At 39.6% G+C, this 26,132-nt stretch overlaps 1 protein-coding gene across 2 annotated transcripts; it reads right to left on the bottom strand.

Moving 5' to 3' along the window:
• Nucleotides 1-1,990: 1,990 nt before the first annotated feature.
• Nucleotides 1,991-24,589, bottom strand: PLK4 (polo like kinase 4). 2 transcript variants are annotated; one of them, XM_050946275.1, is made up of 16 exons: nt 24,350-24,589; nt 22,559-22,654; nt 21,180-21,275; nt 20,968-21,082; nt 16,478-17,510; nt 15,572-15,672; nt 13,130-13,503; nt 12,016-12,120; nt 11,422-11,524; nt 9,553-9,702; nt 7,772-7,899; nt 6,748-6,839; nt 6,208-6,355; nt 4,978-5,112; nt 3,824-3,930; nt 1,991-2,580 (listed from the first exon to the last, which is right to left on the bottom strand). In XM_050946275.1, the coding sequence occupies exons 1-16, from the start codon at nt 24,377-24,379 to the stop codon at nt 2,481-2,483; spliced, it is 2,913 nt and encodes a 970-aa protein (XP_050802232.1). In that variant the 5' UTR covers nt 24,380-24,589; the 3' UTR covers nt 1,991-2,480. The 2 variants fall into 2 exon arrangements, with proteins under 2 accessions (XP_050802232.1, XP_050802231.1); XM_050946274.1 differs by lacking the exon at nt 24,350-24,589 and adding an exon at nt 22,906-22,995.
• Nucleotides 24,590-26,132: the final 1,543 nt, after the last annotated feature.

Here is a 26,132-nt window from a genome sequence, read left to right as displayed (position 1 = left end):
TGTTTTGCCATTCGCCAGAGTAAACCATATTCATTTATTTAAGATCATAGTTTCAAGTTTTGAAAGACAGCATAGATGTATAAAGATCTAAGGCAGCCAGACATCCTTCATTGAGGAATGTCAGTTCAGTGCTTGGCTTCCCAGGTCAGCAAAACTGTTCAAAGCCATTTAAATGAAAGTAAAATCCAAAGACCAATTATCTGACTGTTTACATATGTAGATTGTGAGAAAGATGGAAGAGTACATACATATCTTTCCTACAGCTTCTCCCAATTGATCAGTAAATAAGTAGTAATCTCCCTGTGGTAGATGTGCAGTAAGGGTGGGATTTTCAAAAAACAGCTGGGTAACATAAGTACACAAATAAATAGGAATTACTTGTAAACTACATAAGCACTTGAAGATACTGTAATTTTATCACAACTGATAGACATCTTACAGAATAACCCACAAAATTTGTGTATTTCACAAACAAGTTTTCAAGTAATGCATGTAGATATTGGTTAACTTAAGTGAAAATTGAAAAATATTTGCTTTTATTAATATTAGGACAAATTTCAGATTGCCAGTCTTTTAGGACCTATTATCACCCTGTTATCCCCCTCACCCTTCCAAGACTGGCCAACCACACTGTTTCATTATGAGTTTTAAGAATTTTAGATGTGAAGGTTTGAGGCTTCTAACCCCACCCACACACCCCCTGGAAAAAAAAATGTATGACACTTTCAGGTGAACATGTGAGTGATTGCAGGTGTATATACAAGCCTAGCAATACAACAGAGTCAGGGCAGATGCAGCAGTCCTGCCAGCTTGTTGTTAAAAAGGTCAGGCCTTAAAGACTGCTAGTTCCCTGGCATGAGCCAACCATGAGCAAGCTCAGTTTTGATGGAGAGGAGGTTAGTATATTAGGCCAATGGCACCTTCCACCAGTTGAATTAATAGTGTAACTAATTTAATTAATTACAAATTCCACAACCATCAATAATCCTTCCTTATACTGACACTGATCTGGGATATAAAATATATACTTTTCCACAGTGGCATTAGCTAATTTAAGTTTAAGACACTCTTCTCTAACAGCTTTATTTTTTAAGATATTACCTGCTTTAGAAAGACTTCACTTTTAGACACTTTCTGAATTTTCCAGTTACAATGCAGAAAGTGTGACCAGTAAATTCTCCCTGCTCTAAGATGTGTAATATCTGAATATTTATACTTTTATATTTATACTTTTCTAGTTTTAAGGATCTTTATTTTTAATAAAGGTCAAAGTGTTGCTGTATTTTTTGCTTATCTGTACTAATTCATTTTGCCTAGGAAACTAGCTAGAATTAAAATGACACTACAGAAGTATGTTCAGACTTCAAGCTCCTTGGTTGACTCTACTTACATAGTTGATTCCTAGTCCACCCATCCCAGTACATGATATTCTTGAAATTTTGTCTGAATTAGAGGAAAAAAGCTACATGTAGCTATACTTTGAACGACAACAGCATTTACAATGTAAAAAGTAACTGGCATAGTACTTACTATGTGGGGAAAAATTCAGAAATTCTGTAAATCTAAGAAGAATTCACCATAGTACTAGACCCAGTGCAGAGGTGATCTGTACCCAAAGGAAGTATAAATTCGACATAATGATCACAAGTAGGTGCAACCTTAATTTTTTTTGAGCTTCTCAGCATGCAAGTTAGAAGTAGGGTGTGGCCTATTAAGCCTGGCATTTCTACATCATTCTGCTGCACTTTTTCCAGTCCCTATACACCCTTGGATTCAGTGGGCCAAAATCAGAGGTGATGTGCCCATGGACATTATTCCATGTCAGAATGTTGCAACTAAAGTTGTACATTTTTACTCTCACACACACCCCATACATTAGTGTGCCATCATCTGAGAATGCCCCAGGCAATGGTTTTGTTAAATGAACCAAATGATCTGGACAATTACCACTGCATTTATTTTTTTTTATAAAATGCTTTTGCAGGGAAATTTCATTAGAAACTGTTGCTACAAAAATATAAAACAAGTATAAAACAAAGTATATTTTTACATATATTACTTGTAAGCCACATAAAATACAAGTTATTTACAGGTACAAATATTTCAACAGTGCAAATGCTTTTTCTTTGATTGCCAGCATTGAATGAGCAGTGGGGGTGGGGGGACACTATGTACAGTTCTGATTGTTCAGGGATTCTTTATCTGAAAAATCAGTTAGTCTCAGATTGCCCAGAATCTTTTATGTAGAACAACTTTGTGTCCTCTATCTGAGGAAAGTATTACACATTTGTAAGATGTGTTTCACAAATAACTGGCTAGATGTAATAGCAACACTTTCCTTCCTGCTGTTTAGCAGACATCACTGAGTAGAATTTCTGAACTATAAGAGTTTCTGGTAAGCTGAGTAAATCAGTCATTTTGCCTGAATGCCAGCAAGTTATTTATTAAGCCACCTAGCCCAAAATGTTGCTTTATGTTCATCAGCGGGGGCCAGCTGGATTGGTAAACATCACAAGAATTGAAGACAGACAATGCAACTTCTCTTTGATGTATTCTGGTAATTTCTCATTTTCTCCATACCTAGCAGGTGGAGGAAGTTACACAAGTAAGTAGTAGAAGCAGTTTCTATGTCCAGAACATCCATATATGATTTCAGCAGATTAAGATGCTAAAGAGTTCAAACTTGGGTGCCTAAAGTTAGGAATCTATGAATCCTTAACTTAATGTCAGGAATTGTGGGTGCTCAGCCTCTCTGAAGTCAAGTCACTTACTGATTTGTCTAAATATGTATATGGATGTCTTGAGCACCTAAAGTAAGTTTGTCTAATTTTTTTTACTTGCAGAATTCTTGTGTTCAGAATTGTAGAGATTATATAATAACCTGATAAAAATGAGAGAAATGTTGAGCAGCTAACTGCAAATATAGTATCCAAATGGATATCTTACAGTACACTCCATTGTGTGAAATTCCTAATTTTATTAATTGAACAGCAATAAAACTTATTTGCCATAGGCCTTGGCTACACTGGCATTTTACAGCGCTGCAACTTTTGCGCTCGGGTGTGAAAAAGATACAGCGCTATAAAGCCTCAGTGCGCTCCCAGCGCTGAAAGCTGCACCCGTAGAGGATGTGGTTTACATGCAGCGCTGGGAGAGCTCTCCCAACGCTGGCACTCCAACCACACTCACGCGGCAGCGCTTTAAAATTTCAAGTGTAGCCATACCCATAGTCACCTGAGACTCAAAATAGAACATCTACTGTTTAGGCTGAGATCATCAGGTCTCTACACTTAATGTAGCTTAGTTAATTTACTAGGGCATTCCCTGAACTTGGAAATTGTGGACATGTTTTCAGAACAATGGATATAGTTCTTTTCATTAAAGCTTCCTCTAGTTACTGAGCAAGCAATATAAATAAAATCTCATACTGAAGAGATATATGGACAGAACCCATTCCCATCTTATCCAGGGCTGACCGAGGATACATTTTACTATGTGCTTGCTATTCCTACACTTACTTGATTACCAAAAACACACATGAAGTTACACACATTTGGTTTTTTTTGTGCTACAATGCTAGTAAAGTTTTTATCTACACACTATGGACATAGTACTACACATAGACCATTTGGATAGTTTTCATATGATGAAATTATAGTAAAGAGATGGTTTTAATTTCCGTAACGTGCTAATCAAAGTAAACATTTGTAGTAGTTAAAAATAGTAACTGTGAAAGGTCAACATTAGATACCAACTGCAAAGTTTATTTTGTATTTCTATTTAGTTTGAAGGTAATCTATGTGCTTATAGAATTAAGACTCACCTAGTTGTCTGGCCATTTGGAGATGTGTAAGTGATAGAAGAGACACCTGCTTGTGCTACCAACTGGGATCCATCATTGAACTGAACCCACACTGCTCCACTAGTCAACTGACAAGAGATGTGTCCAAAGTTATTACAGCCTGAAAACTTCAAATAATTAAAGTCACATACTATAACTATCTATTTTAAGAACATTATGGTAAAATTTTCACAAGTGCTGAAGTCACCTAAGAGCCCAAGCCTTACTGTCTTTCAAAGGGCTTTTTAGGCAGATTTGAAAAATAGGACTTCAGCACTTGTGGAAATTTTACTCTTAAGTTTAGTAGTACAATTTAGCTAAGAACTGTGCAATAAAATTTGTACAAAAACTAATACAAAGTTAGTTTATATGGCTATTGGTTCTACAATATGTGGTATAATTAGACAAATTACTACACAAGTTTACCGACTCATTTAGGACCAGAAGCAGGTCATAAATTCATGTCTGGATTATGTAAAACAATTTTGCTGTTTTGTAAACTTCAACTCCCCCGCCCCCGCCTTTATGGTCTTTGTGCCAGATAAAGAAACCACATATCCAACAATGAACAGAAAATTCCCTCCTAATTCCTCCTCCAGAATAGTACCCACTAATGACAAGTACAAAAGTGACCCACTAACTCAGTGTCATTCTATTGTTTAAAAAGGTTAGTATTAGTTAACTCATCCACTTGTTGGAGAGATCATTCTGTATATACCACTCTAGAAGCGAGGCTCTGTTATGTCAATTCTCTCTTCATGTAGATGTTTATATATCTATATTATCTCCACTAGTTTTGGACTTTTCCATTGTCTTAAATAATCTCAACTTCAATAAGTAGTACTGGTTAGCTGATACTCCACTCAGGTCTTCTCTCAAGGCTAGATCCCAGTTTCCTCATTCATATTTAACCTCCCCATCATCATCTTATTGCCCTATCCTGTACTTTCCAACCCATCTGCCTTCAAGAAGTGACCAAAACTGTAGTTTAATGAAATTTACTGTGTACTTCCTGCTTGCAAGTGAAGCCTAAATACATTTTCAAAATTAATAATTTCTTCTACTTAAAAAAAATACTTAATTTCAAGTCCAAGAAAAAGTGGACTTGTCTACTTTATCAGCAATTCACTACTCACCTGAGAAGCCCAACCAACATTTTTCACAAAGACAGATTTTAAAAGCTGGGCTGAGTTTGGACTACACTCCTTTTCCTGATTGGAGGAGCAGGTTGTTTCAGGAATGGCAGTGGTGAACACAGAGCCTTCATATATCTAAAAATAGAACACAGAAGTGCACAACACTGTTGTCCTTACTAATGATGAGACCATGATCATTTAAGTTTTAGCAATAAAAACCTTTGATGTTTATGCTCCTTCATTCCTGGTTAAAATATTTAGTCGCCTATATACGTCATCTGACCACTTTAATTACTCTACAGCATGCATGGATTACAAACCAGCAACTGATACTTTTCACTATATTCTTCATCCTCTGAACTAAAGGACTGGTCACAGCGCCTCTTTTATACCATGTAAATACTTTGAGAAAGCAGATTCCCCCTTCTACTTAAGCCTATTTCCCCTTTAACCAGAGTCTCCTATTGTAATAACTACAGTGCTTCTCTACTTCATAAACAGGCTTCAGATGATGTTAGTTACAAGAATACTTCTCACTGAGATGATCAATTGACCAATAACTAAGAGAAACAAACAGAAGAGAGAAATACAGCGAATTGTTCTTATTATTTTGAGTCTCAGTGTGTAACACAGTTTTGTCTAGCAGACATTTTAAGGAGGTAACATACAAGATGCACCTGCTTCTTGATTCAGTTATTTAAGCTTGTTGGGCCTTTTAACATGCTAGACTTTTTTTTTTTTTTAATATACAGATAACACTAATACCAACAAAGCTTCATATAAAATGCACGCTTTTAAAAAACCTTGATGCTATGTCCCATAATCATAGTTTGAATGCTTGTTAATATCCTATGAGAGATTTCCAGCACATCCAAACCAGAAGGTGCCTCAGACAGCTCTTTCATAGTGCTTTGCAACAATTAAAATACTTCTATATTTAGCAAAATAAATTCATAAGCAAGGGTATCAAATTGTGCTCTACAGCTGTTAGGTACTGCATGACATGTCTTTTTCAGATTCCTATAAAACCTAGACAGAACAAATGAGGTGAAGATCAAGAGCTTTAAGTTACAAATTGACAAGCAAAGAAATTGTGTCATAAAACATTTTAATCTAACTGTATTTGTAATCAAATCTGGTAGATACACAGGTTAAATCCATAAAAATGTAACTTTGTATCTGAATTCTAACTAGACAGCAATCCTCAAGTCTACATAGTTGTTTACTTACAGAAGGATTTATGTTGGGAACATGACAAGCAGTAGAGCTCACAGTTATATTTCTATCTGCTGAGGTAGCATCTTTCACTGCGCAGTTTACATCCACTAAAGTAGAGGGAGGTGCCAAAGCCTTCGGAGATTCAGTATTGCCTGGCTTCCTGGAAATTAAAAATAGCACAAGAATAAGAGGTCTTCGTGAATCTTCTTACTGGGAATAATTGTGTGAAGTGCAATGGACTTAGTCAGGAAACCTGGCTTCTCTTAATTGCAATTGACTGTGTGGCTTCAGACAAGTTACTTAGGACAATAAAGCAACAGAGGTTATCTGTAAAATTGGGCTGTGTTTATGAAGCACGTTATAGCGCCATTCATTCAAGAACTTCAGATTTCATATGTGTTTGCTATCTTTTGATCTAGATTTAACTCACCTGCATGCAGTCTAATTGTCTTTTATAAAATGAAGGAGAGTCTATTAATCCAGATATATTTAAATACATACATACATAAATTTACATACCTAATTTTGCTACAATTTAAAATACACTTTTACCTTCCAACAATTATTGGAAAAAAGGGAACACTTTCACTTCTCTTTTCTTCTTCCAAAACAGCAGCTTCCAATGCGAGACAAATACGGTGACCCTAGTTTTGTGAAGAAAAAAATATAAAAATTTTAAAAAAAAGTTAGTTTATATTCAGAACATGAAAGTGCTATATAAATACCTGTAACATGGACTCTTTAATGTGATGGGCGTGTCTGGTGTTTGCAACAGCCTTGCTAAGGCTTACTGGTACAGAGGAAATTGGTTTTGACAAGGCTGCAGCATTTCTTCTGTTAGCTGTATAGAGAGCAGCTCCTAGACACACTGCTGTGCCTTCAGGGGGAGCTCAACTCATTCTCCTTTAGCTCGAGAGCTCACTCCCATGCACCTGCTCCAAAGCCCTTTGAAGACCAGTAGAATTCTATTAACTTCAGTGGACTTTGGATCACACACTATAGGGGCACTGAAAATGTGCCCCTATAGGGCAAGATCCAAAGTCCATACCACCCCCTCTTTCCCGTCTCACAGGCCAAAGTAAGAGACAGAACCAGGATCCCAGTGTAGGAAGCTTGCAGTAAAATGAGGGTAGGGAGTGGAAATGCACACAGTGGGTGCGTGGTCTTGGTTTCTTATTCCCAAGCCCACAGAGGTGGTTTGATTATTCCTGTGACTGCTTATTGGGAGACACGGGGCCAGAAAGGTTAGTTGGTAAATGGGTATTCCACTAAGGGCAGATTAGTGGCACTTTTTGCTTAAAAACAGATCTCACCTATCTGCAAGGCTGCTTTGCAGAAAAAGCAACAGAGGCTCTTTTCACAATTATCTTTAATTTACACTGAAAGTTAACTAATCAAATATAGGGATAGCATTACTTTATAAAGTCTGATTGCATTTTAGAAAGTCATAACATTAAAGAGAAAAGTAGGCACCAAAAGGACAGAAGATAGTCCTGGAGCCAACCTCACAGAAAAAGGCTGCAAGTTTAGAAGCGGGCACTTTGCACTCAGAGGTGCCTATACAATAAATATTTACCTCATTTGCATGATCCATATATATTTGTATTTCCTTCAGGCCAATTTCACTTTCTTCTTTCAAAGTGTAGGATTTCCCAGATTTTTCTATCACTCGAGTAATACCTGCTGTCTTGTGTATTTTTGCCCCTAGAAAAACAAAGTCTAATCATTTTTCCTCTAAAATATCAAAAGTTACCAAGTACAGCAAATTACTGCTGCTACATTCTTCAGAATGTGTCAAGAAATAAATATGTAAGACTTGTTGCAAAGAAAAACATATCCATTCCTTTAACTCACTCCAAGATGAACTCTAAACCTAGGAGAAATCAAAAAGCGACTTAAATAGGTCAACTATAATGTTAACATATATTAATGTATTAGTGTATATTCAGTATCAGATGTAGTTCCTGTGCAAATGCCATGCATTTAAAAAACAACCACCACCAAATATACATACATGAGATCTGGCCTAAGATTTCATAGCACACCACTTCACCTTTAAATTAATACTTAAATATTTATGTTAAGACAGTGTTTCTCAACCAAGGGTACACATACCCCTGGGGTATACAAAGTTCTTCCAGGGGGCATGTCAATTCATCTAGATATTTGCCTAGTTTCACAACAGGCTACATGAAAAGCACTAGCAAAGTTAGTACAAACTAAAATTTCATACAATGACTTGTTTATACTTCTGTATATACTATAGCAGTATTTCTCTACCTTGGTTTATGATATATTTTATAATTATATGGTAATGAGAAAATGAGCAATTTTTCAGGAATAATATGCTGTGACACTTTTGTGTTTTTATGTCTGATTTTGTAAGCAAGTAGTTTTTAAATGAGGTGAAACTTGGGGTACACAAGATAAATCAGCCTACTGAAAGGGGTACACAGTAGTCTGGCAAGGTTGAGAACCACTGTGTTAAGATATTCCAACTCAAGACGTTAAGATAATGAAATCAAGTATTAGAGAATAGTGCTCTTGTGTTACAACTGTTGAAACAAAAATGAAGAATGTATTCATTATTTATCTTTAATTAAATGAAAGGGGCCACTTACATACAACAAAACAAGAGCTTGTTCTGCAGAACAGGCACTTCTCAGTAGTGCTACTGAAAAGTGGACTTCCCTGAATACTGAATTTGTGTTCTTACACAATCTTTAAGAAAAAAGTAACTACTACTACTATTGCTTTGGAAGGCCTAAGATTGACTTCATTGTATTTGAATGCAGCAATGCCTATTTACACCAGAAAAGAATTTGGCCTGAAATCTTTTCTTTATTTGTAATTTAGAGACATGGTTGGATCCCTTGCTCTTGAGGTTTCTACTAAAAATGCCACAATTTTTCCTAGATAATGACAGGGAAAATCTAAAAGCAAGCACACTGTTCACACATCTAAAATGAGAAACAATCACAGGTAGGGAGGAAGATGATTCACAAAGAGAGCAACAGTAGTTTAATACCGCTCTTGTGGTGCGTTCTCAAAACACTGGATAATTGAATCTGCCAGGAGATAGTGGATATTGTAACTTAAATATTTAAATGGTTTGTATGCTAGGGAGAAAAACAACTGACAAAATACTAAAATATATACAGTACTTTAAAAAATTCTAATACTCTTTCCTTTTTAAACTTGGAAGTGTTCACGATTTGTTCTTAGGCAAAAAAATTTAATAAAGCTTGAAGTTACACATGGTTTCTGTTTGATCACCAGGATTTCAGTACAATTTTGCTAATAAGGTTTAAATCATTGCAGTAAAAAGCTAAAGATATTGTCCATATGAATACATACCATCATAAAAACAAACTTCAACATCTGCAATAGGTGAATTCTCCATCAACATGCACTTAGCATATCTTGTATAGAAGGTAACTTTTGGTGTTTTGGATCTTACCAACTGTACAAATTTGGCTGCATACTGGTACTTTTTCCAGTACTTTTCTAAAAGAAGATTTAAAACTCTTAATTAATTCAGAAGGAAAATATATACATTTATAAATTATAATTAATTCTTTTTAATTTGTGAGATCTGTCACTGTCTAGCTGTCACTAACTGAAAATGAGGGAAGTCAGCTTTCAAGGACCCACCTGGTAGAATTTTACAGAGCTATTTAAGGGCTTGGCTACACTGGAGAGTTGCAGCGCTGGTAGTGGGTTTACAGCACTGCAGCTTAGTAACTGTCCACACCTGCAAGGCACATCCAGCGCTGCAACTCCCTGGCTGCAGTGCTGGCTGTACACCTGGTCTGCTTGGGGTGTAACGATTGCAGCGCTGCTCATCAAGTGTGGCCACGAAAAGCGCTGTTATTGGCCTCCAGGGTATTAGGAGGTATCTAAGAATTCCTGTCCACAACAAACCGGAAGAATGGCTGAACTCTGAGCTCCCCGGAGCAACTTATCTAAAAAACAAACACAGCTGCTCTTTGCTCCAGCGAGCGATGAGCGGAGGCAGGGGCATTGCTTTGGAATGTTCACAGCTGTTTGCTTGAGGAGACAGGGGAGTCCGTGTCGAGCAGCTGCTTATGTGGTCTGAAGGCTATTTAGGAGTGCATAATTTGCATTTAGTGAATAAGAGAGGGGTGGGGGAAGGGGTCAAAACTTTTAAAATGATTGAAGGTAGGTGCTGTGTATCTTCCAGTCCTTAGAACTTGCAAGGCAGGGAGCTGAGAACAGTGTCAGCTCCAAAAATCCACTCCGTCTCCCCCACGTTCCCTGTCACACTCCACCCCACCCCCGTTTTGAAAAGCACGTTGCAGCCACTTGAACGCTGGGATAGCTGCCCACAATGCACCACTCCCAACAGCACTGCAAATGTGGCCACACTGCAGTGCTGGTAGCTGTCAGTGTGGCCACACTGCAGCGCTTTCCGAAGACAGCTGTAACTCCCAGCGCTGTACAATTGTAAGTGTAGCCATACCCTAAGTGTTTTACCCTGCCATTTTTTTTTTTTGAACTTAGGTCAGTATAGGACATTCATATCCATGTGGAATATATTGTTTCTGTAGATTCATATATTAATATCACTCAAAGCATATGTTAGTGATTTCTTTAATTTAGGAAGCAATGGACACATTTTATGAATATTTTCAAGATGGTTTTGGTAAAGTCAATGAATGATCTTTAAAGCAAAAAGTAGGCTGCTGTACTAACCATTCAGTGAAATACATTACTCAATTGTTATATATGGAGAAATACTGCCTTAAATGCTTTAATAATCACTCAGGCTCAAACTATGGCCACAAAGTAGAGGTTAGGTTGTCGGCTTTGAAGATTATTTGGAAACCTTTCCCTCCCTCAAGTTCAAGTAGTCTGAATACCAGACTCCAAAAAAAAATAAAAAAGCTTCAATCTTACCCATCCCCCTATGGTGTAATGTAGGCAAATAAGTGATTCCTTATAACTGAGTCATTAAATGAAGACCAGTACCCTACCTCACAGCATTATGAAGTCTCATTACATTTCAAAGGAGAAAAAAGTAGTCAGTTTCAATTAGAGCTCTAGTTTTTGTCTTGCTCCTAAATGAATAGGCATTTTCTCCATTGTATTCAACATAAAGTATTTAAAAGCTAGTACTCATTCCAACCATGCACAAAGTTTTTTAAAAAACACACTTTTAATCTACTTTTTTTTTTTTTTAAACAAAAGAATATTTTACACTACCTGGCAAGTTGTCAAAGTTGTACGTAACAACATCTTCAGGAGGAGAGGGAGGTCCATCATCAAGAAGGAAGCCTCTTCCTTCATTTGGATGATGAACTGTGATCTAACAAAAGCCCCCAAAAATCTTATAGTTACATTGCTATACAGTATATCACAATATTCCTTATCTGAAAGCTGTGGATGGAAGTTACACAATGCAAGGCTTAACTACTGTATTCCTCTGTCTAAGCAATCTTAATTTACTTTGGCAGGTTTCAGCTAAAAAAGTTTAGCCAGTTTTAGATCTAAAACCAAAATCAGAGGTCTCTGTTTTTAAAACAGAAACAAATCAGTCTGCTACTTGCATTTCAAAGGCTGCACTACCCAAGAAGAAAATATCTGCAGTTTCACACCCATCCTTGATGCAAAATATTCAACTGCTATCTAAAGGATAAAAAGTGTTCTAAACAAACTGATACTCAAATTAAGGTTAATATAGCTAAAGGCTATTGCTTTTATTTGTCATATACTGATATACTGAACAGTTTAATACTATAGTCACTTGATATTCATAATAAATGGAAATGATCAATTTAAGTTAAAATTACTACTCACCACACTTCCATCACAAGATATTCTGAGAACTTCTTTCACAAGCTCTTGGGAATGGAGTTCCTTTAGAAACTCCATACACACTTCTCCTGCATCTAAAATACTCACCTAAAACACAAACAAAAAATAAAAGCCAGGTTAAAATTTAATTTCTTGCTCAAATGAGACTATACTTCCCCCCCGCCCCCACAAATGTTTCAGAAAAGTATTTGTTTCCTCCCTCTCCATGTTTATGGCAAATTCATAATAAAAATGAACAATGGTATTACGAAGATCAAGCAGCTGATTTTGTGCTCCCTGAAGTAAGTTGTACAGGTAATGCTATTACTTAGGACAATTCTAATGCTTGTTCAGCATGAACTAAGAGTTATATAGCCAAGCGTGTGGCTTCTTGAAGTGACCAATCAGAAATTAGGAGGTAGATCAGCCCTAATACCTTTTCAAATACTAGGGTAAGGGAGGAGAAAGAACAGATGGAGGATGAAGCGGGGGGAAAGCAGTAAGAGAAACAAAGGAAAAAAGAGACAAGAATGAGAAAAACAAGAAATTGAGATAAGCAGGGACTGAAAACTTTATTTTTAAAGAAGAGAGAAAAAAAGAAAGCAATGAGGAAAAGAGGTCAAGAGTGTTTGTGAGAGAAGGAGCAAGACTATTCTCTTCAATTCCAATTAAGATACATAGCTTAAAAGGAAATGTTTTACATTACAACCACACGCACATAATATTTTAATTTGGTCACATTAACGTTCAAAACAAGACCTGTAAGGTTAAAGTGTGCATTTTTCAAATACTTAGAAAAACATGCCTATTTTTAATATATCTAGTTTGTGTCAGGCTGTAGTTTTCTTTTACTTGTAAGCTCAGAATGAGATAACACTAACATTTGTGCCAAAAATCAGTAATGGCATTAGATTATATGAAGACTCAAGTTTACCATACTAATGAAGACTGAGATTTACCATGCCATACTAATCTTTGGTTTCTTTTAATAGACATCTTAGAAAGCATGTGAGCATACCAGTTTCACTGAGCAATTGCATAAAAGAAAAGGATCGCCATTTTCACTATACTTCATCCATAAATATTTATTTTTATAATTTCAAAAAACAAAACATACCACTGCATTTTTTGTTTTTTGTCTGATTGATTTTAGCCTGTGAGCATTCAGAGGAGATACAATACTTCGCAGTGTAGGTTTCTGATGTCCTAATAGTTCTTTGCCCCTGATTTTTCCTTGTTCTGAAGTTGGATAGAGACCAAATGCAGATGCTGGTTGAGCTTTGTCAGATTTACATTGAAATCCAGAGGTATATTTCTTTGTACTGATCTCATTTATAGAACGTGCAATGTCAATAGGGGCACTGGGATTTTTTTTATCTTTTAAGCCATTCCAGGCATTTCTTGATGTTTCTTGCTGCACACCTAGATGGTATCGGAAACCTCCATTTGTGTTATCAGTACTGATGTGATCCTGAGGCTCTCTCAGCTGAGCTGAAAAATAGCATTGTGTTCAGGTTAGAGGCTTACGAAATTCATTACTTTGGAAGAGTTTTCTCAGTTCTTAAGGGGCAAAGGGAGGTGGGATAGAAAGGAAGGAACTATTTCACGGTCTTTAAAAAATTTTCAAGATAACTAAAATTTAAAAAATAAAACTAAGTAACTGAAGAAGAAAGGTTAGTTTAGCCCTCAATATTGAGTAACATTTCTAGGCTGAGATCAGTGTGTCATTTTAGTTTATTCCAAAATAAAATGACTCAAATTTGAAAGATGTATTGAACTCTAATACAATTTAAAATAAATCCCACTATGTGACTAATGTGTCAATCACTGCCTTTTAAATACAGTGGGTGCAGAGTACCTTAACTGAAACAGCATTTCTGAATGATTTGTTTCCAAATTATACCACTACTAGTACACTTCTAAATATTTATTTAAATTTAAAACAGGAATCAAACTTGATCTTCCTCGGTGGAAAGAAATATTGTTAATTTACCACTCAGGTAATATATGTAGTACTATTAAAAGGACTAGCAAGTTTTACTGAAATTACAATATGGCAAACTCTTGATAGAATAAAAACAACTTCTCAAATGCACTTTTTAAGAAGTGTTTTCTATTTTAGCTATAAAGTAGACAAATAGAATATTTGAACGTTACTGCCATAAATAAAAAATATTTGCAATATTCTGCTTTTTGTGTGTAATATGTCAGCATAAGGGTAGATTAGAAATTTAGAATATATTGGTAGGTGTGAATAGTTATGCTTTATTTTCCCACGTTCAGCTAGGGGAACAGATTGCTTTAATATTTGATTTGGCCATGACTGTTATATTTGAATAAATGAGGCCAATATTTAAATCGGCCTCATCTCTCTCCTTCACTCAAATAATGAATGCATCCTTTCCACCATGGCATAGAAGCAAATGCAAAAAGAATAAGAGTTGAGAAGAGAGAGAGCAGAGATAGCTAGGTTATATGAGGAACAGGGTAATTCCAACTATATCATATGGTTACAATTCTCCCAAGGGAAAGGGAGTCTGGCAATATCAAACAAAGAAAAATGAGTGGTTTTGTGTTATTTAAACCTATTGCTTAAATTACATCTTTATTATGTACAGTTTGCATATATGATGTAATATAATGCATGGCAAAGAACTCCTCCTTCCCTTCTGTGTCTTTTGTATTTCTCTCCACCCTCCCTTCTGCAGCTCTAATCATCATCTGTCTTTCATACTCTACACTAATACACAAAACATTTTTATGTTATTTAAAGAATGACATCTCAGTATCTCCAAAATAGTGAAGTTAGGGTAAAAATATTCAAAAGCACCAGAGTCCAATTTTCAAAAAAGTGACAGACATTCAGGAACTTAAATCTCATTGGAAAAAGTCAGTGGGACTTAAGTGCTTTTGAAAATTTTACCCTTCACACTTCAAATCACCATTTAAATAGGCACAGAGTTGTTCTGCTTCTGGTCAGTACTGAACAATGAGGAAGGACTATAAAATTCTGTATTATAATCTTCCTGTTTGTACTAGTTGTTTTTATTAGTAAAATAAATGAAAAAATCAGAAAGTTAATGATGATAGCCAAAGGAGAGGATGACCTCATTTCAGAGTGATATACAATTTGACTATCAAGCTTCACTTATGATACTGCAGGCAGTTATTTGCGTACCATTTACTATACTTTTAGTTCATAATGTGTTTATCTGCACAGAAAAACATTTAAATATTGAAGGGGGCAAAAAGGAACACATCATAATAATTCGTTATTTTAAATTCCCTCCCATGTTTCCTCCAGGAAGCCAGACTGCACGCCTCCCCCCATGGAAGCGAACACGAATGTCCAATTTCTTTTGTAATATTAGCAGTACATCCCATTGTACTGGATTATTTCACCACACAATTAGATTTGTCCTTTTGTCACAAATAAAGAAATATTAATTTATAAGACAAGTAAGTAATTACATGCCTGGGGCAAGTAACAGCATTTCTTTAGTTTATATAGGTCATGCAAACTTGACAATTAAAAAAACAACATTCTGAAAATTCATACCGTTTGTCTGTATGCTTCCAAGCCACTGCTGCATTGTTTCAGTCTGGGACTTCTGTTCTAATAAACCAATACTGGGCTTCATTGGACAGAGATAATTTGAGCTAAATACACAAATATGTGTAAGTGTTTCCATAACAATAAACATGAATATTTATTGGCTATTGACCCTAAAGCTAAATAAATTTGTACAAAGTGACTCCTTTTACTAAATGAGTAGTATAGCTTTTGTGAAATAAGTGACATCCATATATAAGATTATACTGTATATTTGTATAAAGTAAGAGTAATTCTATTCCAGATGCAGAGACAGTAGCAGAACATGTTGGCGGGGGCTAAGAGAATCATATAGAACTTTGGAGACTCCAGATAACATGGGACAGGTGCACCAGGCAAATACAGCAAAAAAGCAAATATTATTTCCATACATAATAGTCTAAAATAGATATTGGTTTATTGTTATACTATTAGTTAATTTAAGTTTGACAAATTTAAGCCAGCCAGGGCTCTCATCAGTTAGGACCTGGAACTTGGACATGCAGAGGACAATGGCTACTGGTGAAGCACTGCATTTGGGGCTTTTCTTCCCCCATCCCTCTGCAGCCCCCAGACAGCTATACTGACAGAAGCCACATCCTACTCCTACTTGGCATCTAAGCCATGCTTGCAGAGACTTTCAGCAGTCAAGACTTGCTCCTCCCCTCATGGTGGGACCCTGTAGTTTTCACCAGAGACATATAGGAGGGGAACTCATTTTTAAAACACTAATAGAAAATGCATTTGTGCTGACTGAAATTTAAATATATGTTTTTCTACTATAGCTTATTCTATAACATTATGCATTTAACAAGATAGATAGTTCTAGATTTTATCTTAAAGCTGCCAATTCTAAATCAGACTGATTCTTACTGCGTTTGGTCTTTCACAGGTGGAGATGTGTGCTTTTCAAAAGAACCAGAACTACAGGAAGTCTTATCCTTAAATATAGGGGGAATATCACCATAGCTGTTTACAGGTGAAAATCTTTCTGTATTTTCCATCACTCCTACTCTGGTCGTTGAAAGCAGTTCTATGGAATGACATCTCTCCACAGTGTTTGATATTCCTTGAGTCTGACTGCGAGATGCGCCAGACCTATCAGAAGAATGGGCCCTCCGAAGATAACGTGAATGTGGTCTCTCTTCAGTAAATTGCATTGTTCTTCCCCTACCAATTATGCCAGTTTCTTTTCCCTGAATTCCCCAGTGATTATAAGAACTGCTTCCATCCACAGATGAAATGTCACTGGAATTCTTATTTTTAGGAAATACAGTCATTTTATTTGGGAGTGGCTGACCAATCAAGAGCCTTTTCTTTTCTTTCAAGCAACCACTTACACTGACACTGGAAGAGCCAGTGAAGGCTGTAGAGATTGTGGCATTTCCACTGTCCATTGAATCCTCTACGGTTCCTGAATCTTTACTTCGTGCCGAGTTATATCTGGACATAAAAGGATGATCAAGTACAGATGAAAGACTTAAACGATCTGCTGGGTTTTTGCGAAGTAACCGGTGTACAAGGTCTTGAGCCTCCCCTGACAAAAAAGTTGGCATTTCATAATCTGCTAATACTACTTTATTCAATGTGTTCTTGACTGTGTCAGTGTCAAAAGGTGGTTTCCCAATAAGAAGAGTATAGAACATACACCCCAAAGACCACACATCAGATTCAAGTCCATGTGCACTCCGTGTGGCTATTTCTGGAGAAATGTAATTAGGAGTTCCACACATTGTGTAATGCTTTTCATGAGGCATTTTCAATTGCGTTGCTAGTCCAAAATCAGCAATCTTGATGTTCATATTACTGGTGAGTAGAAGGTTAGAAAGGGTGAGGTCCCGATGTAATATTCCATGAGAATGAAGATACAACATCCCTGTGATAATCTGATGCATAAAGTGTCGCGCTGTTAGAACACAAAAATATAAAATCTGGTTTTAGTAGAATACTTGAAACAGAAAGCATCAAAACATGACTTTTTAAGGATCTTATGTGCCCCAATCTGACCCATTTATTAGGATCAAATTACTAAAAATGTGTAACGTAACTGTCATTATATTAAAAAGATTAGAGGAGAGATTATTTGCTGTTACCATACTGCTTAGCTGTCTCACCAAGACTGTGTATTTCTAAGGCAAATCCATGACACACGGTAATGGTGCTTGTAATCCAGTAATCAAATCTGTTTTTTTGCCACTGTGCAAAACCACACTGAATCAAGAACTTGAGTACAAATTGAAAATATTTAAAACTAGCCCTTGATGCTTTGACAACTTGTTAACATGGGGCAGTGATTTTATTAATAGTGTCTTTTAACGTGTGGTCCGCGGACTACTGGGGTTCTACAGGCTATGTCTAATAGGTCCGCAAAAGGTTGCTACCACCATAAAACGGTGGTTTTCAACCTGTGGTCCATGGAGCTCCGCAGACTATGTCTAAAGATTTCCAAATGGGTCAAACAACTGCATTTGAAAATGTTTAGGGGTCCGCAAATGAAAAAAGGTTGAAAAAAAAAAATCACTGCCCTAGAAGTTAGTATATAAAGCAGATTCTTAGAACCAATCTGTTTTGTGTGATGTATAGGTTATATATACACAAGAGACCAGGTGTTTGGATACAGTGTAACAGATCACTAATAAACTGGCACAGATGTCAACAATGTTGAAAACACAAATAACCTTGAGCAGTCACATCTCCCACTAAACTAATTTAAAAGTTACAATTAGAAACCGTTTTCCCTACCACAACAGGTAAAGCAATCATGAAACAGAGAAGACCAAGACCGGAGCTGCCTGTCGCTCTCCTAGCAACCGGCAGAGTGCCCCCCCGCAGCATGCTGCCCCAAGCACGCGCTTGGCATGCTCGGGTCTGGAGCCACCCCTGTGTACAGTGCTCATTTTATATTATTACAAATATTTGCACTGTAAAAATTATAAACAAAAGAAATAGTATTTTTCAGTTCACCTCATACAAGTACTGTAGGGCAAGCTCTTTATTGTGAAAGTGTAACTTACAGATATATATATATATATATATATATATATATATATATATATATATATATTTATTTTTTTTTTGTTACATAACTGCACTCAAAAACAAAACGTAAAACTTAAGAGCCTACAAGTCCACTCAGTCCTACTTCTTGTTCAGCCAATCACTAAGACGATAAGTTTGTTTACATTTGCGGGAGATACTGCTGCCTGCTTCTTATGCACAATGTCACCTGAAAGTGAAAATAGGCATCCACATGGCACTTTTGTAGCTGGCGTTGAAAGGTATTTATGATATCCTAAACATTTGATTGCCCCTTCATGCTTCAGCCACCATTCCAGAGGACATACTTCCATGTTGATGATGCTCGTTAAAAAAAATGCCTTAATTAAATTTGTAACTGAACTCCTTGGGGGAGAATTGTGTTTTCTGTTCTGTTTTACCCACATTCTGCTATATATTTCATGTTATAGCAGTCTCAGATGACCCAGCACATTTGTTTTAAGAACACTTTCACAGCAAATTTGACAAAAACGCAAAGAACCAATGTGAGATATTTAAAAATAGCTACAGCCTTCCACCCAAGGTTTAAGAATCTGAAATGCAATCCAAAGTCTGAAGGGTACGAGGTGTGAAGCATGCTTTCAGAAGTCTTAGAAGAGCAACACTCAGGCGAAAACTACAGAACCCGAACCATCAAAAAAGAAAATCAACCTTCTGCTGGTAACTTCTGACTCAGACGATGAAAATGAACATGCGTCGGTCTGCTCTGGATTGTTATCAAGCAGAATCCATCATCAGGGTGGTTGAAAGCATGAAGGGACATATGAATCTTTAACACATCTGGCACGTAAAGATCTTGTGATGCCAGCTACAACCATGCCATGCAATTTCAGGTGACATTGTAAACAAGAAGTGGGCAGCATTATCTCCTGCAAATTGCAACCAAACTTGTATGTCTGAGCGATTGTCTGAAGTAGGACTGAGTGGACTTGTGGGTTTTACATTGTTTTATTTTTCAGTGCAGTTTTTTTTTTTGTACATAATTATACATTTGTAAGTTCAACTTTATCATGAAAGAGATTTCACCATAGTACTTGTATTGGGTGAACTGAAAAATACTATTTCTTTTGTTTTTTACAGTGCAAATATTTGTAATCAAAAATATAAAGTGAGAACTATATACATATTGTGTTGTAATTGAAATCAGTATATTTGAAAATGTAGCAAACACCCACAAATATTTAAATAAATGGTATTATTTTTTTTAAATCATGCAACAGTCCTAGTTCCTATTGTATGGAGATGCAACTCAGATTGTAATAACAGGGGCACAAATCTGTGGAGTAAGAATGTGTCAATTTTACACAGTCATATTTTAGATTAAAACTGTAATTTAAGAAAGGTTACACCTTAATGTTAAAAGGGAAGATCTACCTCAGCATCACTGAAGACCAGTTTTTAATATTTTATTTCTAGTAGCACACAGACTTATAAGGAGGGATGCAAGAAATCTGTTTCCCAGAGAAAAACATGGAATTTTCATTTTTACAAACAATCTTCAGTTTTTACATTTTGTGAAAAAATAAAAATATATTAACTTGATTTTGCTAGAAGTACCAATGTTACTTATTCAATGCACACAACCTCCCGGTCATGACTGATTTTTTAATTTAAAATTACAGTGGAACCCCTTTTTATCCGATCTAATTGGGACTGGGGCCAGAATGGATAATCAAAAATTGGGATAATCAGGAGAACTGGCAAAGAGCTTTCTGTCCCTTATTTTAAGATGCGGTGGGGGGAGCTCGGGCAGTCGGCCCCATACAGTGGGGGCTGATCACCGGAGCCACAGTCACTGTCAGCCCCAGGCAGCTGGTGGTTGGTTAACATGGAGATCTGAATAATGGAGGCTTGGATTAACGGGGTTCTACTGTATCTCAATAAAACATTGTGTTCTACTGATAACTATATATTGTAGCTAAGGAAACTAAAGTTCAGCATTCCATTTTAATCACAGAAAAACATGGATTTTTTTTTTAAATCAGATAATTTGGGGGGTTTTTTAAAATCACAGAAAACTAAGGTCCCTGCTTGTAAGTCATAATTGTTGTTATTCTATTATGCTATCATTCCTGTCCCAAACAGGACTAACAACAAAACAAAGAAACTACGTATCAAATATATATGCAAGTGTAGCAAAGTCTTTCAAGTACTAATAGATCTAGAACTACATAGAATTGCTCCAAGGGAAAGCAATGACAGTGAAACATTTTTAAAAGGGACTTCTATCTATCAAAATTAAATGCCTGTTTAATGACAAAAAAATACTAACTAAAAATGTCACTATATGAAAGAATCCAACCCACTTTCTTCTTCAGAGAAAGGCTTCATTCTGTTCTTTAGATATCTGCTCATTTCTCCATTGTGACACATCTCTAGTATCAGGTACACGTAGTTGCTATCTTCAAAATAATTATAAAGCTAGAACATAAAAACAGAATAAAAACCAGTTAGAATACTTTTACAATGAAGGGAGCAGAATTTCAAGGTAGTGTACAAAGTGTAAGGTTATTCTTACCTCAAGAATAGAAGGATGTTTTAATTGACAATGTATCTTCACCTCATTTTGAACTCTCTGTACCATTCCAGCTTTGTGCATGGCCTTTTTGTCTATCTGAAAAGGGATCAGAGAAGTAATTTCAAGACACATTTTAAGATAAATCCCACAATTGAATGAATGCTACCATCAGACTCTACTTGTGTCGACTATATATTGCATTTTACAAGTTCTTTTGTAACCCTACAGATACCCAAGTTCCTTCTACATTTAACTTTTTTTTAAAATCAGTCTATCTGCACTTTGAGTTTAAATCACAATAGTGTGCACTTAATACCTTGTTCTTAGTAGTAAACACACAGATTTGGAATAATATTTGATTGTGTAACAAGCAGTTATGCATGCAGATCTAGAAAAACTGAAAAAAGAAGTCACTAATAAAGCAGATAAATATTTAGGCATATTTAATGTGGTAAAATGGACTATTTATAAGCAATATGTAGTCAATTTCAATGCAACAATATGTAGTCAATTGTTCAATGCAACAATATAATCTTGTGAAGACAAACCTATACAGCCTGTATTAATTCTAGCAAAAGTTTGTTAATATGAATAAGTAAAGTTTATAAAATACAAACAGATGTTTTGATAAACTATAAGATAGCCTTCCAAGACAATCAAGATTAACCAGCCCAGGCACAAAATCTGTTTACCCACAATTACCACAAAGAGGATAATAATGAAAAATCTAATGATTTTTCTTTTTTAGCAGACGTAAGTAAAATTCTTGTCCATAGGTCAGTGGAATTTTGCAAGCCTACTGTAAACTCAGGTCCTAATCCTGCAAGCTACTTTGTGTGAGCTGAACCCCCTGCACTCATGTAGAACCTCACTGACGTCAGGATCAGGCTCTTAGAATATAAATTCTGAGGCAGGAACTGTCGGCCAGATCCTCAGATTATAAATTATTCTCCTGTAAATTATTATAGTTCCGTTGAAATCCATGATAATTTATACAGGCTGAGGATAAAGCCCATCTTCTATGTGTTTCTACTGCACTTGGCATGAAGAAGACCCAATCAGATTGGGATGTCTGGGTATCACCCCAAAATACTTTATTTTATCTACCTATATATATATTAACTCTGCAATATGCAATTCAATCACTAGTTCTTAGCCACAAAATCTAATGCAGAGCATTAGATATGCAACCAAAAGCAAAGTTGGGCAGGGAGGAGAAGATACCAGCAGTGAGAGGCAATATTCTCTCAGCAGTATGCATAGCTATAGTAGGACAAGAAAGAGCTGAGGTGACTCGTCTGCCAGTGGCTGCACTTTTGCAAGGCACATTGGCTCACGTGCATTCTCCCACCTGTGTATGGGGCAGTAGTAACACTTACCATTTTGATGGCCACTTCCAGGCCAGTTTTTAGGGATATCGCCCTGTAGACCCCAGCAAAGGAGCCCTTCCCCAGAAGGTTCCCCACCTTGAAATCCTGAAAGAGAGACAGACACACCTCACAGTTAGTCTTCCATCACTGTGCAGGGTGCCCCTCTTCCAGGGGTGCTGGAACAATTTTTATAGTGGGAGTGTTGAGAGCCATTCACTCAAACTGCAAACCATGTATATGCTAGAAACCACTTCAAGCCCCGGGTGCTGCAGCACACACACCGCCGCACCCCTAGATCCAGCACCTACGCCCTCTTCCCGGCCCACGGGGGTGGGGGAGCGGCGCCAGGAGCGTACCTGGATGGAGCTCTCCCCGGCCCGGCTGCGAGCCATGCCGGCAGAGGCAACGCGGCTGGGCGTGGGGGCCAGAAGGAGACTCAGCAGCCACTCCGGCATCTTCCCCAGAGCTTGCACTCTAAGACAGTGGCCAGGGGGGAGCAGTAACCGCGCCGGAGCCGGGCAGCCTTCCCGCCGGCTCTCCCGCGCCTGGGGAGCAGAAAGGGGAGCAACGGCCGCCAGCTCCCGCTGCCATAGCAGCGGCGGCAGAGTCACCTCCCGTCGTCCCGCCTGACAGTCCTAAGCGGCCGCAGAGAGATGCTCCCCCCGTGGCCCGTCACAGCCCCCGCACGGAAGACTCGCTTCCCCTTGGGGGTGCTCCGCCCCTCAAGCGGGCACTAGGGGCCCTGAGCACCAGTGACTACTAGGATCCCGTGGGACAGCTGAAGCGAGATGGCAACAGAAGTGCACGGCAGGGAGAAAGCGAGAGGGGCCCGCTCACACTCCGAGGGCTGTGGCCACGCTGTTTGCTCCGCTAAGTTCCCTTGTAAACGGTGACGCACAGAAGCCTTCCCTGCCCCTGCAGTACGCAGGGAGACCAACCTGGAGCTCTGCAACCACCCTCCAGCGAGAACAACCTCTCGTCAGCTAGGGACGCTCAGCGATGGCACACGGACAACACCCTGTACCCTAAAGGGCTAGGCCCAACTGCAACAGCTGGAAGTAGTGTAGGCGGATCCCCACCACCTTTTCACTGCCTAGGGGTCTAACTTAACGGCCTTTCGTCACTACACTTGATCTGGATACCACACGGTTAAAGGGACAACCTTGCTAAACAGTCCCGTGGCTCAGTGTTATCTCAGGAGAGACAAGCCTTAGTACTTCCTTCACTTGTATGTGAACAAAGAGGTAGTATTAGTGTTGACTGGGACGTATGGTATTATGGAGGGCCCATGGCTAGCAAGAGAAGACTCATCAGACCATACGGTCACTAGGAGACAGAAGCGGCAGGATTCATGCAGGGTCTGGACAGCACAGCAATCAGGCGAACACGCCCAGAGGCAGCAGAAACCATCTGCCTGGCAGTTTGGTCGGAGATCAGGTTGCAGCAGAAATACTAGGCTGGGGGAGAGAGCAGGGCGTGCCTAGGAGCAGACGGTGCTATTGAATTCACACTTGCCACCTGCCAGGAGGGGGTTGGCACGACCACCGGCCCCCCTACCCGTGTCCTCCTCCCCAGTCGCGCTCACCGCGCCGGGGCGCGCCCCGGGAAGCATTAGGCCCTGAGCCAGCACAACGCAGCCGGGGGTGGGGGAGGCACTACCCCAGCAGGTAGCAGGAGGGGGCGGGGCTGCTGCTCCGAGCTTCCCGTCCCGGAGGAATTGGTCGGGTCCTGCCCCTGTCCGCTCAGGAGAATGGTGGGATCTCGGCCCCACCCCCACGCGGGGGACGGTCGGGTCCGCACCTCTATCTTCTCGCCGATGCAGGTCGCCATGGTGGCGGCCGGCCGCTCCGCCCGCGTCCTCTCTATGATTTCCCCTCCGAAGCGCGGCTGCGGCACCCCATTATGGCCGCGTCCTCAGCCCGCCGTGCCCCAGGCCGCTCCTTCCCCGCTCCAGGGCCCGGCGGGAACCTCTCTCCCCCCGCACCACCATTTTGAAAAATCGCGCCGTTAACCCTCCTAGAGCGAGGCTGCGGCTGACGTAATCACGCTCAATCGGAAGCGCTAGTACCCGCTTTTTGCGAATAATAGAGATGGCGCATGCGCAATTGGCTGATTATTCATGCCCGAAATAAACAAATATATGATTGCCGCGCATGTGCCATATGGAACGCAGACCCATCCCGGGGCGGCCTGGCCCCATCTGCAGCCTGCTGCTGGAAATGCAGCGAAGGACATTTAATTGGATGCAGCCACGCTCCTGAGTTGTGGGAGCTTTTCTACGCAGTATTATTAGGGCCTGGTGTACTTGACCTGGTAAGTTTAAATCCTGAGTCATTCAGATCCGAATCTGAACTCTCCCAGAGTTGGGGAGTAGGAGGAGGAATTCATATTCTTGATTCCACTGTGGACCTTCCCCTAATAACAAAGGACAAATTATTATCACTCACTCATTAGTAATTACTGCTGCAGGCTGGTCCCTGACTGTGGAATGAACTTCTCAAAGGAACTAAGAACTATCCCGAACCCAGTAGTGCCTCTCTCACAAATTAATGGTGAGCCGTGGGCTTTCGGAGCCAGCAAGGGCAGCTCTTCCAATGACTGAAAAGGTTATATATATTCCCCCAGTTTTCAGGGTTGCCCAGCATGTAGCAATAGGAGCATTCTGTGAATGTCGAAGGAGCACGAGCCTCAGCAGCCACTGAGCCTCAGCAGCAGTTTATAGTATCCCTGCTCTTGGAAGAGTACCAGCTCAGGTACCATTGCGGGAGAAAGTGAGAAGAGTCAGGGAATGTTGCTGCAGGTCCTGGGTGTCGCTGAGCCTGCTGCCGAGCTGGGGTTCTGTTTACTCAACCGGCAGTGAGTTGGCTCCTGCCAGCTGGGGTCCCAGCCGCCAGCCGCACTCAGCCTCCTGGGATCCCAGCTGTCTCCACTCAGCCTTCTGTTGGCCTGGGTGAACGGCCTGGGATTCCGTTCACCCAGGGTTCCATACACCGGTCTGGGGTTCTGTTCACCCAGACTGGCAGGAGACTGAGCGGAGCCGGCAGCTGGGACCCTGGCTGGCAGCTTGCTGAGGTCCCAGCCGGCAGCCCCTCTCGGCCTGCTGCCAGTCTGGGGTTCCGGCTGCCGGCCCCTTGCCAGTTGGGGTCCCGGCCACCGGCCCCCCTCAGCCTCCTGCTGGCCTGAGGTTCCGTTCACCCAGGCCGGCAAAAGGCTGAGCAGATCCGGCGGCCGGGACCCTGGCTATCAGTGGGCTGAGCAAGCTGAGTGGGGCTGGTGGCTGGCATCCCAGCTGGCAGGAGCCAGCAGATGGAACCCCAGACCAGCAGTGGGCTAAGCAGCTCAGCCCGCTGCCGGTCTGGGGTCCCAGCTGCCGGCCCTGCTCAGCCTGGTGACGATCTTGGGTTCCAGCTGCCAGCCCCTTGCCAGCCAGGGTCTCAGCCGCCAGCTAGGGTCTCAGCCACCAGCCCCGCTCAGCCTCCTGCCGGGCCTCGGTGAACGGCAGGAGGCTGAGCGGAGCCGCCAGCTGGGACCCCAGCTGGCAGCTGAGTCAACAGAACCCCAGGCTGGCAGGAAGTGGGATGAA

This window comes from Gopherus flavomarginatus, chromosome 3 (genome assembly GCF_025201925.1).
Source record: "Gopherus flavomarginatus isolate rGopFla2 chromosome 3, rGopFla2.mat.asm, whole genome shotgun sequence".
Taxonomy (NCBI): Eukaryota; Metazoa; Chordata; order Testudines; family Testudinidae; genus Gopherus; species Gopherus flavomarginatus.
The sequence above is the reverse complement of the archived record's forward strand: the minus strand, read 5'-3'. Positions and strand labels throughout refer to the sequence as shown.

What these genes read in the sequence shown, in the direction of transcription:
- PLK4 (XM_050946274.1), bottom strand. Translation starts at nt 22,941, where the DNA reads ATGGCTCGCAGCCGGGCCGGGGAGAGCTCCATCCAG. An exon ending in ATATGGATCATGCAAATGAG is followed by an intron (nt 6,840 to 7,771) that starts GTAAATATTTAT and finishes TCACAAAACTAG; the next exon opens with GGTCACCGTATTTGTCTCGC. An exon ending in TTTCCAATAATTGTTGGAAG is followed by an intron (nt 6,356 to 6,747) that starts GTAAAAGTGTAT and finishes TTTAATTTCCAG; the next exon opens with GAAGCCAGGCAATACTGAAT.